Below are 19,230 nucleotides of genomic sequence, written 5' to 3'. Positions count from 1 at the left end.
CCCCTAAAAGCAAAATTTTAAAAGTGCTCAGATAAGAGATATTAAAACATTCTCTGCAGTAGAACACAGCTTGCTTTTTTCCCCTCTGCCAAGAGAAGTTTGGGAATTAAAATTATTGACTGATATAGCCCAAGCTAGCAGATGGTACTTGTACATAAATGTCCAAATGTAAGATTATTCTGAAGTAGCACATCTAACAGGCTGACTTTTACAAAAACAAAAAAATTTTAATAATGACCTTGAAGGATTAGGGGTGGTCCTGAGACATGAGATGTATTCCAAACCAGGCTTGCCTCTAAGGTACTACTTTACTATGCTCTCTATACCTGGAGGCTAGTTCTATTTTTAAACAAAATTGTTTTCTTTCATCCCTGCCTTAATCTAGTATATGAATTAGAAATAATAATAGTAGTAATAATAATAGCCACAGTTACTTTTGAATAACAATCTTACAACATTTATTAGCATCTAGTAATAAGATAAGGGTTAAACCACTTGAACATTTGCATTTTTCACATGTCATCACAATTGCCATTGCTACCACTTTACTGCTGTCTTCTCTCTTCACTGATCATTTCTAGTTGGAGACACTTTGTAGCAGAGAATGTTATCTCCTTTCAGCATGATCTGACCCAGTTGTTTTCTTGACTTTGCTTTAAAATGAATTTCTTCTGCATCATCTAATACAAGGTTCATACACTCATCAAAACTGATAATTCCACCCTATATCCTCATTTCAGTTGCTGATTGAGCCACACCTGAATGCGGATCTGTCCTCCTGCACTTTCCAGCCCTGCCCGTGGTATCCCATGGCAGATGTCACAAAGATGACACCGGTGTGCAATAGCCACACTACTATTTGGCCTACATGTGTTAGAGGACCAAGCAGATGTATTTGTGATAATAGAGATAATAGATTGATAATCTTCCTTTTATGGCTGTGGTTGTAGGACTCCAGGGTTAGATTGTTTCAAATACAGCTGGAGGTAGGAAAGGCAGTTATTAATAGAAAATTAGACCAAAAACAAAACCACCAGATCCAGAGAAGTTATCTCTGAATTAATGAATGCCAATATTGAGTCTTGAAACAGCTCTTCAGGCTGGGCGTGGTGGTGCATACCTGTAACCCCAGCATTGGGGAGGCTGAGGCAGGAGGATGGCCATAAATTCAAGGCCAGCCTAGGTCACATAGCAAGACTCAGAAAAACAAAAAAGCTCTTCATTTTTCATTGTACAGCCTGATCTATTGTTGATTATTTTTTCATGGTTTAATTTATGATGGTAACCTCTTTTGGATAGCTAGAAATTAAATAAATTTGGTATTTATTTAACTGATGTTTTGGTATTCTTACTCTAATTTCACTTATTGTGATAGCTCATGGAGCTCATGAGAGGGAAGACAGCTGGCTCCTGATATTGAGTCATTGGGAGTTTTGTTTTTAGTTTAAGGTAAAGTTAGATGTTTGTTTGTTTGATTGATTGAATATTTTGGTTTATTTAAAACAGGGCCTCGCTGTGTAACCCAGGCTAGCCTCAAACTCTTTGTGATCCTCCTGCCTCAGCCTCCCAAGTGCTGGGATTACAGGTATGCACCATCATGCCCAGCCATAAAGTTAGATGTTCTTTAGTAAGGTAGAGGCCTTTGGTTTGTTTCTTATTTTAGACTAAGTGGAACCTGCACAAATTTTGGAGTGACAAACCCTTAGAGGCTTGAGACAGTCTTCCTGAGGGAAATGAACTTCTCTATAGGGATAGTAACTGTAATGAGCAGTCATGGTGAAGTCCTTACAAAGATCCATTCACAGAACAATTGGAGAACTCCTGCTTTCCAGAAATATGGTGTACCTGGCTAAGGCCAAGGTTCAGAGAGCATCTGGTCCCCGAAAAGTATGGGAACATAAATATATTTACATCTATTATCTTATAACTTAACCACACTGAAGTGTAAACACTGGGAGCAGTGTGAGGTTTTTGAACAGAATCATTTTAAGTTGGCATGATAAGTACTTCAAAGTACTAAATTATTTATAAAGTTTTGAAGGGCAAAATTTATAAAGTCTTTTTATTTTTCATGTTTTGAACTTGTAGGTTCACACATGTTATATAATGCTCCAGGTCTCCCTAAATTGCCCAGGATGGCTTCAAACTTGTCATCTTGCTGCCTGGGGCTCGAATAGTACAGGTGCGAACCACTGCACCTGGCTAAAAAATGTATTTTTAATTATACACATAGCAGAAACTTTACACATAATAAAATTTTACCAACTTAACCATTTTAAGTATACAGCTCAGTACTATTAAATATATCCCCATTGCTGTGCAACCAGTCTCCAGAACTTCTTCATCATATAAAACTGAAACTCATATCCATTAAATAACAATTCCCTATTTACTTCTCCCCCAACCCCTGGTGAAAACCACCATTTTGCTTTCTGTGTCTATGGATTTGACTACTTTGGGTGTATTATATAAGTGGAATCATACACTATTTTTTTTTGTCATTAGCTTATTTTACATGCTATAATGTCCTCAAGGTTCATCCATGTTGTAACACAATGTAACAGAATTTTCCTCCTTGTTAAGGCTAGATAATATTTCCTGGTGTGTGTGTGTATGTATCACATTTTATTCATCCGTTCTTCTGTCCATGGACACTTGTTTTGTTTCCACCTTTGGTTATTGTGAATAATGCTGCTATGGACATGGGTATATAAATATGTCTTTAAGGCCCTGCTTTCATTTCTTTTGAACATATACCCAGAAGTGGGATTGAGGTTCATATGATTCTTCTGTTCTTAACTTTTTGAGGAATCTCCTACTAGATTTTCCATAGTAGCTGTACTATTTTGCAGTCTCACCAGCAGTGCACAAGGGTTCCAATTTCTCTACATCCCTGCCAACACTTAAAATTACAGCCATCCTAATAAGTGTGAGGTGATAGCTCATTATTATTTTAATTTGCATTTCCCTAATAATTACTGATACTGAGCATCTTCCTATATGATTGTTAGATGTTTGTATATCTTTAAAGAAATGTCTATTCAGGTCCTTCAGCCATTTTTAAATCAGGTTTTGAGTTGTAAGAGTTCTTCATATATTGTACCTATTAATCCCTTATCAGATACATGGTTTTTAAAAAATTTCCATTTCACAGGCTGCATTTTTACCTGATTGTGCCCTTTGTTGCCCAGAAATTAAAAAAAAAAATTTTCCATTTAGTTTATTGGTACATTTTAGGTACACAATACAGTTACATTCATCATTGGGATCTTGTACCTTTACATGATGTACCTTGGTTCTTATTTTTTCCCTATTCTCCTGCCCTCCCTTCACCCCTTCCACCCCTCCCTATTTACAAAGACTTCGTTTCCATGTTTTTCCTTTTCTCATATTAGAAATTTTAAATTTCGATGTAGTTCATTTTATTTTTACTTTTGTTGACTATGCTTTTGATGTTATATCCAAAAAAAATCATTACCATAAAGCTTTTTTTTTCCTTCTAAGAGTTTATAGTCTTAGGTCTTATTTTAAGATCTTTGATCAATTTTAGGTGTGTGTATGGGTGTGTGTTACTGGGGATTGAATCCAAGGATTTCAGGTGACCTACATCCTCAGCCTGTCCACCCGCTGTCTGTCTGTCCATCTGTCCATCCATTTATCCATCCATCCATTTTTTTTTTCATTTAGGTTTTTTTTTGGTACCAGGGATTGAACTCAGGACCTTGTGCTTGCAAGGCAGGCAGTAAAACCACTGAGGTAAATCCGGAGCCCTCCATTTAGTTTATTGGTACATTTTAGGTACACAATACAGTTACATTCATCATTGGGATCTTGTACCTTTACATGATGTATCCTGGTTCTTATTTTTTTCCCCATTCCCCTGTCTTTCCTTTACCCACTCCACCCTTCCCTATTTACAAAGACTGTGTTTCATGTTTTTCCTTTTCTCATATTTTTTTCATCCATCCATCTTTTGAGACAGAGTCTTGGTAAATTGCCCAGGCTGGGTTCAGACTTGCAGTCCTGCCTCAGCCTTCCTGAGTGCTAGGATTACAAGCATGTGTCACCACACCCTGTTTAGGATTAATTTTTTTTGGCACCAGGGATTGAACTCAGGTCCTTGCACTTGCGCAGCAGGCGGCAAAACCACTGAGCTAAATCCCCGGCAAAGACCTTAACAGCATCTTTCTGCTCCTTTCTTTTTTTGGTACAGGGGATCAAACTCCGGTCCTTGAGCTTGCACAGCAGGCAGCGAAACCACTGAGCTAAATCCCGGGCTCTGAACCTTGTCTTTTAACCTGTGATTTCCCTTTAGTAAATAGTGTGAGGCTCTATTTCTATTTCAAAGGGAGTAAGTCCTAGGGATCCTTATTAATGGGGAAAACTGACTATTTTTTTCATATATTTGGACATTTTACTGTATCCTGATTACTTAAGGGACAAAGATTAATTCAGACTGTTTTGCATACCTCTCCATATTCATTTCCTATTGTTCCTGGAACAAATTACCTCAAATTTAGTGGCTTAAAACCGCATTAATCTACGGTCTTATAATCCTGGTGGTTAAATTCTAGAATTAAAGTGTTGGCAGGGCTGCATTTATTCTGGAGGCTCTGGAACAGAATCTGTTTTCTTGCCTTGTCCAGCTTCTAGTGGCCTCCTGGATACCTTAGTTTGTGCCCCCTCCTCACATTACTCTAATCCCTTCTTCCTGACACATCTGGTTCCTAAAGTGTTCTGCCTTCCCCTCTCCCCTTTTAACGACTTTTGGATCTGCCTAGGTAATCTACAGTACTCTTCCCATCTCAAGATACTTAATCATATTTGCAAAATTCCCTTTGCCATATAAAGTAACCTACTCACAGGTTTGGAGAATAAAGATGTGGATGTCTGAGGCTGAGGAGGGTGTTATAGCAACTGTTAACACTCTTATCTCTTCTATCACAGAAGCTGTACCTCTTACCTCTTAGGAACTTGAATCAATTTGAACTCTTTTTCCTGTTTTCCCTCTCCTCTAGTCTTCCATCTGGCCATGTTATTTTACTCTTCCAGTTCCTTTCTATCTGTTTCTTTCTTTCCAGCCTTTTAGTTCAAGCATTTTTCTCATCCTAGTCTGCTAGGATAGCCTTCAGACTGGTCTGCCTACCTGTAATTGTCCCTGCAGATATTTTGAGCTCATCTTGAAGTATACTTGTCTTGAAGTATACTTCTCTTTTGTTGTGTGCCTGATAATTGCATTATCTGAGATCTTTGTTTTTCTGTTACCTTTTATTTCTGCTGGCCCTCAGTCTTGCTTCTCTGACTACTTGGCTACGTTTGATTATGTGCCATTCCTTATGTTTGAGAAAGTATTTGTAGAAGTAACTTGAGGCCTGAGGTGTAACTGCCTTCATGGGGAGTTGACTTGTGATTACAGTATTTCTTTTCTTTTCTTTTCTTTTCTTTGGTACCAGGGATTGAACTCGGGTCCTTGTGCTTGTGGGGCAGGCGGCAGAACTACTGAGCTAAATCCCCGGCCCATGATTACAGTATTTCTGCCAGGCCCCTGGGGGTATTCCTGGTCCAAGATCACTTGGAAGGAGGCTGTTGGTTGAGAGTCCCAGGAGCTTTCAGAGTTTGCTTCTGGTTCACCCGATACCAATAGATGCAGCCTTTTAGGTGGTCTGCTCAGTGTGGGAGTCACCACTTAGTGTTCCTCTTTGGCTAGCCTTGGCTTGGTCTTTGATTTCTGCTCTGGAGAGCTATTAAAATGAAAGTACCAGTTTGCCGGTATCAGCTGGCCAATTCTTTAAGGGTAGGAGCTCATCTCTCTGGGTTACCATTTTGCCTTGCTCAGTTGCCAAAGCTTCAGAGCTTTTCAGAGGATATTAAAAGGATATATTGTATTCATTGTAGTTTTGAGCAGGATGGTGGCCCTGATAACGGAACCTGCTTCCCAGACACTAGGCACCCGGCCTGTTTTTCCATGCTGTCTCTGCCACCCCTGTCTCTTCTGGGCATAGACATGAATAATCCTTAGCACCACTATGGTCATGTCAGACTTTTGTTTAAGAATATATGTAGCAGGAAATCATCCCTAAGGGAGCATGGTGACAGTGTGAGATTTAGACCCTCCCTTCTCAAGACACAGAGGCCAGTGTTAAAACTCTACAGTCTTGTGTTCTGGTGGTGACTTTGGGAGGAGGCCTGGTACGATGGAAATTTCCTCCATTGGCATTTCAGTTCCTGAAGGCTAAAAAACATTGTCTCCTCTTTTAATCCCAGACATCATTGGGTTTGGTAGTAGAGGGCAGAAAGCTCCTTGTTTTTTATGGTGCTACATTGTCAGATGGATAATGATACCTTTCATTTCTCAGTGGGACTGGTCACATGCTTCTTGGTTGAGAACCAAGGTCTTAGCTCACAGAAAAGCCATCCATGACTGAGCACAGAGGGTGGTACCACAGCCAGGACAAAGCAGGAATGAGGACCATGTGTAGAATGTTCGAGGAAGCAACTTGATGCTGTGGGAAGGGCATCCGGACCTGTCAGGAAACCCATGTCTAACCTTCCTCCCACAGTTGCTCAGGGCTTTGCCCTTGGACCTACTGTCTTACCTTCCAAGATGTCTTTCAGGGCTCTTCTATTGGCCTTGATGTCCTGCAAAGTTGTGACTATGGGGAGGATCAGCTCTTTTTGCCTGGGCAGCCAGCTCTTGGAAAGATAGAAAGGAAGGGCTTAGAGCTGTCCCCAGGAGGAGACCACTTGATGGGTTGTCTAGAACCCAAACCATGGACTCTAGTTCAAGTACACTAAGTGATCCCATGATTTTGATCCTAGAAGCAGCCTTTGATTAGTCTAGTCCCCTGGTTTTGCAGATGAGCAAACATAGGCCCAGAGATTTTCTTTCATTTAAAGAGTAGTAGTGATCGCTGCCTGCCTTGCAAGCACAAGGACCCAAGTTTAATCATCAGTACAAAAAAAAAGGTAGTAGTGATGTTCTATCCTCATGTAGCTTGCTTGAGTAAAACCCTAAGGAAGTAGAGCCACACTTTGGTAAGTCTGGGATTGGTGAAGTTTACTGTTAACCTGTAAAGCTACTGCCTGAAGCCTAGAGAAAGAAAGGAATCATGGTGAGCCAGACTGCCTGCCCCATCTGGCTATCTGCGGCCCAGCTTGGACCCCGTTGGCTGACACAGCCCATGAGACAGATTGGCAGAGAGCAGCAGAGATCTCTTTAACTGACAGGTCTGAGACTCTGGTTGTATGGAGTAGGACTGGGCAAATAGGCCACCGGTAGTCCCTGCCCAGAAACAACTCAGCCCTCTGAGCAGGTGGCAACTTTTTTCCCTGGTGCATGCCCTGGCTGCTAAGACCACAGGCTCCTGCTTGCACTGCTGTTTTCATACTGTGGCTCTGGGCTGGGGCTGACTGTGCCCTTGATTCCCAGGCCACCTACCCATTGCAGGGGACCTCTCCCATTCTTGCTTTGCTTCACATAGACCAACTTGGATTGTTCAGGCTCAAAATTGTGCACTTGGTACTCAACTTGTGCCCACAGTTACCTTCTCTTGGCAACCACTGCTACTCATGAAGCAGTCTCAGAACAGCAGAGCTTTACATATCTTTCTTTATTATTAAAGCACCAAACTTTATTTTTAAATTACCTCTAATTTTCTTTTCAAATTACCCTTGTAAAACTAGGTGTATTGTTCTTTTTTGTAAGTCTGCAAACCTGTTGGTATAAAGATAACAGGGAAGGATCACCCTGGACCTGAGACTGTTTTTCGAACTGCCCCCAGTTCCTGGACTTAAATTGCTGTCTGGTTAATGGAGATCATTGCCTTTTCCTGGACTGAACAGGCATGGGAGAGCCTTGTGAATGAGTCTTTGCAAAAAACACTGTTGGAAGGTTTTTATGATAATTTCTCTCAAGGATTTGCTACCAAAACATGTGTAATTTTAAATGTACTCATGTTTTAGCTGGGCCCTAGCACTGTACTCCTTGTGATCATTGCAGAATTTCCTCTTTCTATTGATTCAGATTTGCAATTTTTCCACCCCTACCCCACTGAGTTTTATGTTTTCTCTGGTATCAGTTGCTAGCACTTTGAACAGAAATATTTGCCAGAAGCTCTAAATGTGGGAGCTCTTCAGCTTTAAGGAATAAGCAAGCAATGGAATCTTGATGATCCATGGTAGATTACTTGTCAGTGTATGCTGTCAGCTTGTGTACAGTCACCTGTAAGCATGAATATGTGGGGTTTTAGATTTGGGAAGAATCCCAGATCTCTCATTTCCCACATGAAAATGCTGAGGCCCAGAGATATGATTTGTTCAAGCTCCCACAGTCAGCTGCGAAAGGAGCCCTATTGACAGGTCCCATGGCAGGTCCTCTTTTCACTTGCCCATGATCTCTCTCCTGTACTTTGACAACCACCTTCTGTCCTGGATGCAAAGAATAGACTCAGGTGACTGATCGTACCATGTCCACACTCATCTTCATGCCCTGTCCCTTCATTTCTCTGAATCATGCCCATTTTTCTGTCACCTACCCATCAGTTTAGAAGATGGAGTGAGTGTCTTACCTCCCACATTGGTCCTTGGGACCCCTAAGGTCCACACAATTGCTTTATTCTTTTGATAGGTTTATGTCCTGATTGTAGAGTTAATTCCCATCTTGTGAAGCCTCATGTGATGCCTGGTACCCAGTGAATGGGCTGTACATGAATGGTGACTTCTGTTTTGCTCCGCATATTTCAAGTGTCTCTCTTCTCTCCAGCTACCTACTAAGCTCTAAAAGAGCAGACCACATGGTTTGCATGTCTCGTGTCTTCAAAGAGTTACGGCATGTCTTAGAGTTTGATTGATGGTAGACTACAGCATTGATATTTTATTTTCTTGCTGTTAAAGTAATGAATTTGCTTTATCCTGAAACCTTAGAACATGACATGTTGGGGTGCATGCCTATCATTCCAGCCCACAGGGAGGCTGAGGCAGAAGGATCTCAAGTTTCAAGTGACTTGGGGAGGCCCTATCTCAAAATAAAAAATAAAAATAATTAGCTTGGTGTGAAGGCCCTGAGTTCAATTCCCAGTACCACCAAAAAAGAAGAAAGAAAGAAAAAAGAACATGGCTATATCTTCATGGCCTCCTAAATACCCAGCCTTATGGTTCTTGTCATTTGAAGAATAAAGAAGCCAACAGGTTATGGCAGTTAGTTTACAAATTTCCACCTTTGAATATTTTGCCACTTACTTGCAATGGCTAGATAGTATGAAGCCAGGCTTGGTGGTGCACACCTTGTAGTCCAGCACTCGGGAGGCTGAGGCAGGAGGATTGCTGCAAGTTTGAGTCCAGCCTGGATTACAGAGCAAGACCTTGTCTCAAAAAAAAAAGATAGTATGAGTGCTAGTGGGAAAAACAAGCCAAATTGTTAAGATTGCTATGAAAATTGCTTGGCAACAATATTTGTTCTGGGTTAGCTTTTATAGCCAGAAGACCACTGATGAGATTTTTTGTTCCAAAATCCTTAAAATCACTAGGATACTGCATTTTATGCTGTTGGACTTTTGGTAATACCTGTTGTTCAGGTTCTTCAGGGCTTTGCATTATAGGATCATTGATAGAAAAGAGCCAGTTCAAATCAAAGAAGGAAATGTTTATTCAGATGTTGTGAAGTAAGACAAATTGTATGGCATTTATAACACTGGCGTGTGGTTTGCTCATAAAAGAATACCTAACTGGAATTTTATCTAGTGAAAATGAAACCGTTAAGCCTATTGAAGTGTAAAACTGGGACATCTGCCAAGCAAAAGCATAACCACAATTTAAACTGAGTTTCATCTGGGCTCCTCTCTGCAAATGGCAGTGTCTCCCATGGAGAAAGTACTCTCTAACTTCTGTTTTCCTTGTTTTCACAGAGCCTGAGCCCTTGTGAAGCCGGAAATGACAAGTCTGAATGGTCGCCATGCCGAGAAAACCATTGACATGCCAAAACCATCAGCCCCCAAAGTGCACGTGCAGAGGTCTGTGTCCCGAGACACCATCGCCATTCACTTCTCAGCATCGGGGGAGGAGGAGGAGGAAGAAGAGGAGGAGTTCAGGGAATACCTTGAGGAGGAGCTGGATGACCAAAGCATTGTAACAGGGCTTGAAGCCAAGGAAGACCTCTATCTTGAACCCCAGGGTGGCCATGACCCCGCGGGCCCTGCTGCCTCACCCACTGTGGCAGATGGACTGTCCGTATCCCAGGCACCTGCTATTTTGCCTGTCTCCGAAAACACTGTAAAGCTGTTGGAATCCCCTCCTCCAGCAGCTCAAGTATTAAGTACAGTGCCATTGGCTCTGTCTCCAGGGTCATCATCAGGGCCCTTAGCTAGCTCTCCCAGTGTGTCATCCCTTTCTGAGCAGAAAACCAGCTCCTCTTCTCCATTGTCCTCTCCTTCCAAGTCTCCTATCCTCTCCTCCAGTGCCTCATCCTCTGCTCTCTCCAGCGCTAAGCCCTTCATGAGCCTGGTGAAGTCCCTGTCAATTGAGGTGGAGCCAAAAGAATCCCCATACCCCCTGAGGCACAGGCACTTGATGAAGACATTAGTCAAGTCTCTGTCTACTGACACTTCCAGGCAGGAGTCGGATACTGTGTCCTATAAGCCACCTGACTCCAAACTGAATTTACACCTGTTCAAGCAGTTCACACAGCCACGAAATACAGGTGGAGATTCTAAAACTGCACCTTCTTCCCCTCTGATTTCTCCCTCCGATACTCGCTCCTTTTTTAAAGTGCCCGAAATGGAGGCAAAAATTGAAGACACTAAACGACGCCTTTCAGAAGTCATATATGAGCCTTTTCAGCTCCTTAGTAAAATTATAGGGGAAGAAAGTGTCAGCCATAGGCCCAAAGCCTTATCTTCAAGTGCTTCAGAACTCTCCAACCTGTCCAGCTTGAACGGCCATTTGGAAAGCAATAACAACTATAGCATCAAGGAAGAGGAGTGTGACTCTGAGGGGGATGGCTCTAGCAGTGACTCCAATGTCCCTAGGAGTGACCACCCAAAGTCCACCGAACAGCCTATGAAAGAGGTGGAAACTAAAGTTTCCCAGGCAAGCAGCCTAAAGGATTTAGGCATGAAGACAAGCTCTCTTGTCCTAGAGAAATGCTCTTTGTCTGCCTTAGTGAGCAAAGAAGATGAAGAGTTTTGTGAACTGTACACGGAAGACTTTGACCTGGAAACAGAGGGTGAGGGTAGAGTTGATAAGCCCCCCAGTGTCCCTCTGAGGCCAGAGGTGCTCATGGAGGATGGCACGATTCTTGACAGTGAAGAGGAAGAGGACTTGGCCACGCAGCACCCAGAATTACCCATGAAGACGTTGGGCTTCTTTATAATGTGTGTCTATGCGTACCTCATCCTCCCCCTCCCCCACTATGTGAGCGGACTCTGTCTGGGAGTTGGCCTTGGATTCATTACTGCAGTTTGCATGATTTGGTTTTTTACACCACCAAGTGCTCATAAATATCACAAGTCACATAAACATCTGCAACACTGGAATATGAGATCTTTGGACATCAAAGAACCTGAAATACTAAAGGTAAGACTCTCCACAGCCACCAGCAAGTACATGTGGTCTCTCACAGGCTAATTATAGAGATTTTTTTGCCTTGTTTCAAAGAAATCATGTCCACAGGAAACTCAAGAGAAAAAATATTCCTTATCATAGTAGCAGAGTTCCAGTAATGATCTGGTGTGTGATTCTAGTTGGTTTTTTAAATCGCACATGTATGGGGGTCTGTCACACAGGAGTGTGCTCACCCACTCTCGTTTTGCTTCAATGGGATAATACATTTTACAGCCTGACCTTTTTTTTCTTTCTTCCACATGACAGTATGTTATGAGACTGTTCTTTTTCTAAGGGAAGCTGGTGTTGAGTCTTGAGAATGTGACACCCTTAAGCTTAGCATTAATATATGAAGTGGAGCAAAAGTGACTCATTATGCATACTGGCTCAGCTTCTTTGATAGCGTGATGCTGGCACTACCTGATTCACATGCTCTTCAAGTAAGTTAGTGCTAACTTTAGCAAAGAAAAGTGCTACTTACATTTATTTCAATACCTAATGACGGAGTGTGGCACGTAGTTTAAATTGGTTTGAGCATTTAACTTGTCTTGGAAAGATTTTAATTTTAATCCAGTCAATCTTTAGTGTAGATCCTATCACTGCTAATATTTCAGCAGTTTACCAGAGGAAGCCATGGGAATAGGACTTTAATGTGATGATACTCTGGTTACTTTGACCATTGAGACAGTAAGGGCAATAATATGATGCTGACCACCCACGATAGGCTAGTACCACAAAGAAAAAAAAGATGAAAAATAGGCACTAAAAAGTACAACATTGAGATTTTTCCTTTTTCTACTGAAGTAGACAAGCCAAGATGGTCTGTCTTTGACAAGATTTGAAACTTGCTGCTTGCTGCTTAGAAACCATCTGCAAGTCTGTTCTCCCTCAGTAGTACTTATTCCATGATGCCCTCCTGGAATCAGGAAACTGAAGAATGACAGATGTTAGAGAGATGGGCATAGTGATGAGTTCAGGGCTTCCACTCTGCTGCCTGGTTTATAGTTGTAAAGTAACACAGGAGGTAGGCCTCAATTTCTTTATAAAACAGGCCTACTGCTTTGGTTTGTTTGTAGTTTGTCTTCACCAAAGCTTGTTAAAATTTAATTGCCAATATGATGGTATTGAGAAGTGATGGAGCCTTTAAGAGATAAATATGGAATGTGGTCTACACCCTCATGAAGGGATTTAATGTAATTCCTATAGGAGTGAGTTGGTTATCACGTGAGTGGGTTATTTAGAGTCAGCCAGGCATCCCCCACTCTGTTTTTCTCTCACATGTGTGCTTTTCTTCCTCATGCATTTACTTGCCCATCCTACTCTCCTATCATGCACAGAGCAGCACATGGCCCTCACCAGAAGCTGAGCACATGCCAGCATGATGCGCTTGGACCTTCAGAACTGTGAGCTGCTAAATAAGCCTCTTTTCTTTAAAAATTATTGAGACTCAAGTATTTTGTTACAGCAACAGAAAACAGACTAAGAAGATTATAAACCTGCTTCTAGAGTAAAGTGAGCTACCTTTTTTTTTTTTTTGGTACTGGGGATCGAACTCAGGACCTTGCGCTTACAAAGCAGGCAGTGGCACCACTGAGTAAAGGAACTACTTTTTGAATAGTTCAGTTTTGGGGATTAGCTGGCTTGAGTTATTTTCTGTATATCTGATCCTATTCGTTTTTTTTTTTTATAGATGATGCAGTTCTTGAAGGCAGGTGTGAAAAACTTTAAAATACAGGAGGCTAGAAAACCTGCCAATGATCAGGATCTTGAATAGAGGCTCAGTACCTTGACAGTGACCCTGCATACTTTGTGCCCTCAATACCCTGTGTGATCCATAAACTAGCTAAGCAGTAGACCTGTTTTATAAAGAAATTGAGGCCTACCTCCTGTGTTACTTTACAGCTATAAACCAGGCAGCAGAGTGGAAACCACATGATTTTAGACCTCTGAGCATATAGGTTCTCATTGACAGACTAGGAAACGCTTGCAGCCAGAATAGGACCAAGGGTCTGTCTCATTTTTTGGCTCCATAAACAATAATTATGTAGGGAGGATATTATTATCTCAATTTAATCTCAATTTCATGAATTTTTTTTTTAATTTAAGAAATTAAAGTGAGGAAATTCTTAGGAGAAAATGGCAACCAGGAGAGATTTGGGTTGCTTTTTGTTGGTCTTTTATAACCCTCAGTAGCAATAAGTGCAAGAAATATAAAATCGGGCCGGGGATTTAGCTGCGTGGTTCCACCACCTGCCTCACAAGCACAAGGTCCCAAGTTCAATCCCCCGCACCAGAAAAAGAAATATAAAATCATTTCTTTCCATCTTTTTTGTCTGTTGGTTTAGTTTGGTTAGGTTTGAGACAGAGTCTCGCTATGTAGTCCAGGCTGGCTGTAAACTTGCAGCAATCTTCCTGCCTCTCAGCCTCCCGAGTGTTGGGATTAGAGGTGTGTGCCACCATGCCTGGTTTCCTTCTGTCTTAACTGAAAATAATCTGCCCTTATACAATGGGTCACGTGGGTTTTTATATATGACTTTTATAAACTTGTCTATTTCCTGGTGCACTGTACTGCTAGAAAGTGTATCGGATGAGTGTTGCAATGCAGGTGACTGTCTGTTAGCAGCATATTTTTCAAGTTTTTGAAGTTGGTTGGAAAATTTCAAATATAGACAAAAGTAAGGAGACTAATGTACTTAACACCCAGTTTCAGCAATTAACATTTTTCCAATTATCCACTCAACTCAGTAATTTGGGCCTAAACTGAACTGTAATTCTGGTTCATCGATATATGAGAACAGTTCTTAGCATCTTGAAAATGCCTCTGAACCCTGCTACATATTCCAGGACCATACTCCCATTTTGTTCTAGGTGTCATCTGGAGTGACAAAAGCTCTTAGGCATCATGTGTCTTAAGATTTCCTAAATTGTGCTTTTTGGAAGAAGGTTTTAACTGTGAGAAAAATGCTAGATATCTTTTCATCCTCATTTATATTTGCTATAAGGAAAGGACTAAATACCTTGGAGACTATTCTTATTGTACAATAATTAATCTTTAGGAAGAGGTTTGCAGTACCTCAGAGATGAGGTTGCAAGCGAGATGGTCCCAAGGCAGAGTCTGTGTTGGTGTCAGCACCCAGGCCACTGTTTGTGACTCTCTGTCTTCATTCTTGTACTTCTTCCAGTGGTGTCCAGATGGGTTGCTGAACACACTGTCAAGAAGAAAATGTTAGGTTGGTTATTCTCTACTTTTTCTCTTCCTAGCTAAGAAAGTAAATAAGCCTTGTGAGGCTTATTTTACCCCATATATTGATATAGATGAGCATATCTTGATTTTTTGACCAGAAACCTTGGAAATTATAAAAACTAAGAAATAATGATTTACATCCTTTATCATTAACAATGAGCCTCACTCTGTGTGGTCCCTTAATATAGTATGTCAGCTAAAGATAATATGAAGATACATAATGTAAAACTAAAGATTAACAAGAAGTCTAATTACGTTACCCTTTGCTCTTTATTTTATTGTTTACTTTTCATAAAAGCTGTATTAGAACACGTATATTATTTATAAGTAAAGGGAATTATCATTGGTACATTCTCAAAAATTGTGTAACCGATGGATGCGTGATCTGAAAAGTTTGGAGGCTACCTCTTTATGCCTGCTGGTCTATTTCCAATCTTTACTTGTTAATACAATTTAATGTTTATTGTTTATTAACACAAATAGACCTTGGTTTATTGCAGTGGTTCATCTAAGGTCATTTTATTTGCCTAATTTGGATATTTTTTATCTCCTATTACTATTTGTGAATGCATTATAATTTACAGTGCATTATAGGGAGATATCTTTCCATGGGATAGGAAAACTAGAATAAGGGCTGTTTCCCTGGAGTTTGTGGTACTACACCTGACTCCCATATTTCTAGTAATATGGCTGTGAAGGTGACTTTGAAGCAGGGAGTTGGATGTTATGAATGGTATTGATATTGGTGCTTGCCCCCCCCAGTGACTTTTTTTTTTTGGTACCAGGGATCGAACTCGGGACCTTGAGCTTGCAGAGCAGGTGGTGGAACCATTAAGCTAAATCCCTGGCCCCTAGTGACTTTTAAAAAATTTTCTCTGTAATGTCTTTGAGTAGTTTTTATTTTGAATGTTGGCTATCAGCTTGAGGCTATCTTTCATAGTATGAATTCTGTACATCTACAGGTCTGCTTATTTATCTTTCATGAGGTGAAATTAAATTTGTATCTAAAGTTTTTGTGGCATGTATTAGATTGTTTCTGCCCTACTCTCAAGACTTCACAATGTGTGATACTGTTTTAACTGACGGCTATAATTCTCAACCATTAATACATCAAAAAGGGGCTAAGGCTGGTTATTACAAACTTCTGCTTTTGTTTTGATTTTGAGGACAAAAGAAAAGTAATCATCGTTTTGTGTGCTCTCTTCTTCAGAGGTAATTCTCAGCAGCAGTGGCATCAGGTCCTGGCTCTATCCTGTACTTAGGATTTTCTTCTTCCCTGATAAGCCTGAAGTGGGAACAAGGAGGGACCTAAATACAGGCTGCAGTGTCACTGTGTCAACCCAAGCCCCACACACTGAAGACAGGAATTCCCGCTGCTTCCTTGGGCCAGGGAGTTGGCACTTTTCTCTGGTCAGCTCAGCAACCAGCTGAGCAAGAGAACATTGGCCTTGAATTCCTAATTGGCACTGAACTGAAAGTGAGCACAGTGGTTGTTGTTCCAGACTTTATTATTTTGCAAAAGGTTAATTGTAGCTTTTAATCTTTCCAAGTACTGTATTAAATGGGCTCCTTTATAGATTGTGGTTTATACATTCAGCCAAACATGGCTTCTAAATCCATCAGAGAATTGAAGAGAAACCCCTGACCTTTACAAATGCCATCACAGGACCAGTCTGGTGACCAGACAGCTGCAGCCTGCTGACTGGGTCATTGTCCCCAGCGGTGTGCACTGTCTTCATTTTAACAACTTAAGAAAGAAGTGAGGTTTGTCTTGAAATGTTTTAGTGTAGGTTGAGGGCATCTCATTTTTTCAGTTGAGCTCTTGAAATGGAATGAGATGCTAGCTGTATGCTACATCTCTTTATGCTCATTCCCATGTCATAACAATTGTTAAGAAATTTAAAGTTAAGGAGTTTAGAACAGGTGAGCAGTAGACAGTGGGTGCTTAATGGGGAACAGAGTAAAGGCCTTAGAGTGGCAGTGCTACTGTCGAGACTGGATATTTTGACTGCTAACATGTAGAAATTCCATGTGCAGCTTAATCCAATTCAAGTTTCAGGAAAAAGTTGACTAGCTAGTGGTGTGTAAAGGTGATTAGATTTGCACTGGGAAATTGCTTTCTGCAAGGGCGAACTGGTTTCTGATGACTAGAGTGCTTTAGGGGGTAGAATTAGGGGAATGGAGGAGAGTTGTGCCTGGCCAGCCTCTCAACTTGAGCCTCCCAAAGGCCAGTCTGCACCCCAGCTGCCTGTCAGGTAGCAGTGCCTGAAATTCTCTGAGTTTCCCAGCAACACTTGTAATGTTCTGGAAAGAGCCATGGTAAGAGGCAGGACACCTGGCTTCTGGCCACCACGCCTCTCTTTCTTCTGGGTAAGAAGGAGCTTAATCAAGTTATTTCCTGAAAAACTAACGCTTTTTGTGTAAGGTTCTTTTTTTGTACTGGGGATCGAACTCGGGTCCTTGGCTTTCAAGGCAGGCAGCGTAACCACTGAGCTAAATCCCCGGCCCATGTATGAGGTTCTGAGTAACCACTCAGCTTGTTCCCTTGTATGTCTCAAGGTACGCAGCCAGCACTCTATTTACAGGCTGTGGGGGTCATGCTAGCTTGTCTCGATTACTTGTGATTTCCATTGATTTCATTTAATCTTCATAGCCACCATCTTGAGTTAGACTTCATTCATGCTGTTAATCAACAAACATTTGTTACTATGGGATTTATAGATTAATCTCTGTTCTATGGAGTGTGTATCTCGGTAGAGTAAACCAGGTAGTTAACAGATACAGTTATACAAGAAGAGTGACAGAGAAGGGAGGCTTCCTGGAAGAAGTGTCATCTTTGCCCTAACCTGAGGGGTGACCAGGAGAGCTGTACCACAGGGCTGAGATTGGAGCCCATGCGTCCAAGTCAGATAGACCTGGTTCAAGTCCCAAATGTGCCAGTCTCTAAATCTTGGGAGGCAAATCACTTACCTCGTCTCGCCACTTTTCCTGGGAAGTTGTTGGGAATTGGCAGAAGTAAAGGAGGTAATGTACTGGAAGTACCTGGGACATAGTACTGTGTGAGCTTAAATGCCAGCTACTATAATGAATATTCATATTAGCAAATTAAAAATCATGATTAAGATTGGTTCATTTTATTATGTAAATTATACCTCAGTAAATACATTCATTGTAGGGAGGAATCTTTGTGGCTTGGGTATATTGTGAGCAGGGAAGCAGGGAGGCATGAAATCAAGCTGGCTGGGAAGCCATGCCGGATCCTTTTGGGGGATGGGGTCTGAGGGCTAAGCATCACCCAGCTTATAACTGGCAAGTGGTAAAAGCACGATTTTGACCCAAGCCTGTCAGGTGCTTCACAGTCTGCCAAGGTGTGTGGTTGGTGCTAGTGCCTGTGTTTTGGCCAACAGTCTTTCCTGTTACCAAATATGAGCAGGGTAGGGTCTCACTTAAGCTAACAAATGATTGTTCACAATGGATGTACAATTTGAATCTTGAATCATGGATAATGTTTTGGGATTTTTTGTTTTTTGGGGGGGAGCAGCTATGGATTTTAGCCTCTCCCGATCTTTAGCACAAAAAAAAGAACATTACAGTAGTTCAGAAAGGAGGAAGTTAAAGATGAAAAGGAAAGAGAAATAATAGTGCCTGAGAATCTGAAAAGATTGGAGTGGAAAAGGATAGCCAACCAAGCCCCTGCTGGAAGGACATTTGGAGCCCTGCTGGGTTGTCCCAAAAGAAGGCATCACCTGAATTCTCTCCTAGGAGGGTTTTGTTTCTGACCTGTGTATTCTCTCCTTTACATTCCTCTCTGTCAGGTTGTTCTAGATTTCCTGGGATTTGACAAGTGGCACAGGGAGACCTGTATCTTTCAGAGCTGTCAGCAGCAAAGGATAACTGGTTACTCATCTCAGAACTGGGGCCCTGGGTGAGGACACGTGCTTCCAGACCTCTAGAGGGGCTGGCTCCTGCTGGGTCAGACATCTGGCTTTGAGGTTAAAGGCCAGGGATTTAGCTCAGTGGTGCTGCTGCCTGCCTCAAAAGCGTAAGGTCCTAAATTCGATCCCCGGTACCAAAAAAAAACCAACAACAAAAAACACCCAGATCTCCAAAGCCCTGTAGAAAAGCTTGCCCTTGTTAACCAGATATAGGAATTTTCTTAGAAGCAGTAATTGTTAGACTAGGGCAGAGTAATGGCTCATCACTGAGTATATCTGTTCTGTGAACAGATGAGCTGATGCAGTGCTGTATCCTAACTCTCACACTTACGTGTCCTATCTTGTTTTTTAAATCAGAAAATTAAAGGAATAAGATAAAAACTTGATGTAAATTTGTCCATAAGTGATTTTTTTTTCCTAGTATGGGAGATTGAACCAAGGGACTTCACACTGAGG

The 19,230-nt window shown here is 41.4% G+C and overlaps 1 protein-coding gene across 5 annotated transcripts in view; it reads left to right on the top strand.

Moving 5' to 3' along the window:
• Nucleotides 1-19,230, top strand: part of Tex2 (testis expressed 2) — a 104,043-nt gene that overhangs the window by 41,288 nt on the left and 43,525 nt on the right. For 4 of the 5 annotated variants that reach the window (XM_087210200.1, XM_087210196.1, XM_087210198.1 and 1 more), the window contains exon 2: nucleotides 9,903-11,568. In XM_087210200.1, coding sequence (XP_087066326.1) covers nucleotides 9,928-11,568 — 1,641 coding nt within the window. In that variant the 5' untranslated portion in view covers nucleotides 9,903-9,927. Of the gene's footprint in view, nucleotides 1-1,506; nucleotides 1,586-9,902; nucleotides 11,569-19,230 lie in introns of all 5 variants that reach the window. The other variant, XM_087210197.1, reaches the window with a different exon arrangement.

The sequence above is a fragment of the Heterocephalus glaber genome, unplaced genomic scaffold, assembly GCF_053883595.1.
Source record: "Heterocephalus glaber isolate CG9 unplaced genomic scaffold, H.glaber_assembly_v1.0 deba00001124, whole genome shotgun sequence".
NCBI lineage: Eukaryota > Metazoa > Chordata > Mammalia > Rodentia > Bathyergidae > Heterocephalus > Heterocephalus glaber.
The sequence above is the reverse complement of the archived record's forward strand: the minus strand, read 5'-3'. Positions and strand labels throughout refer to the sequence as shown.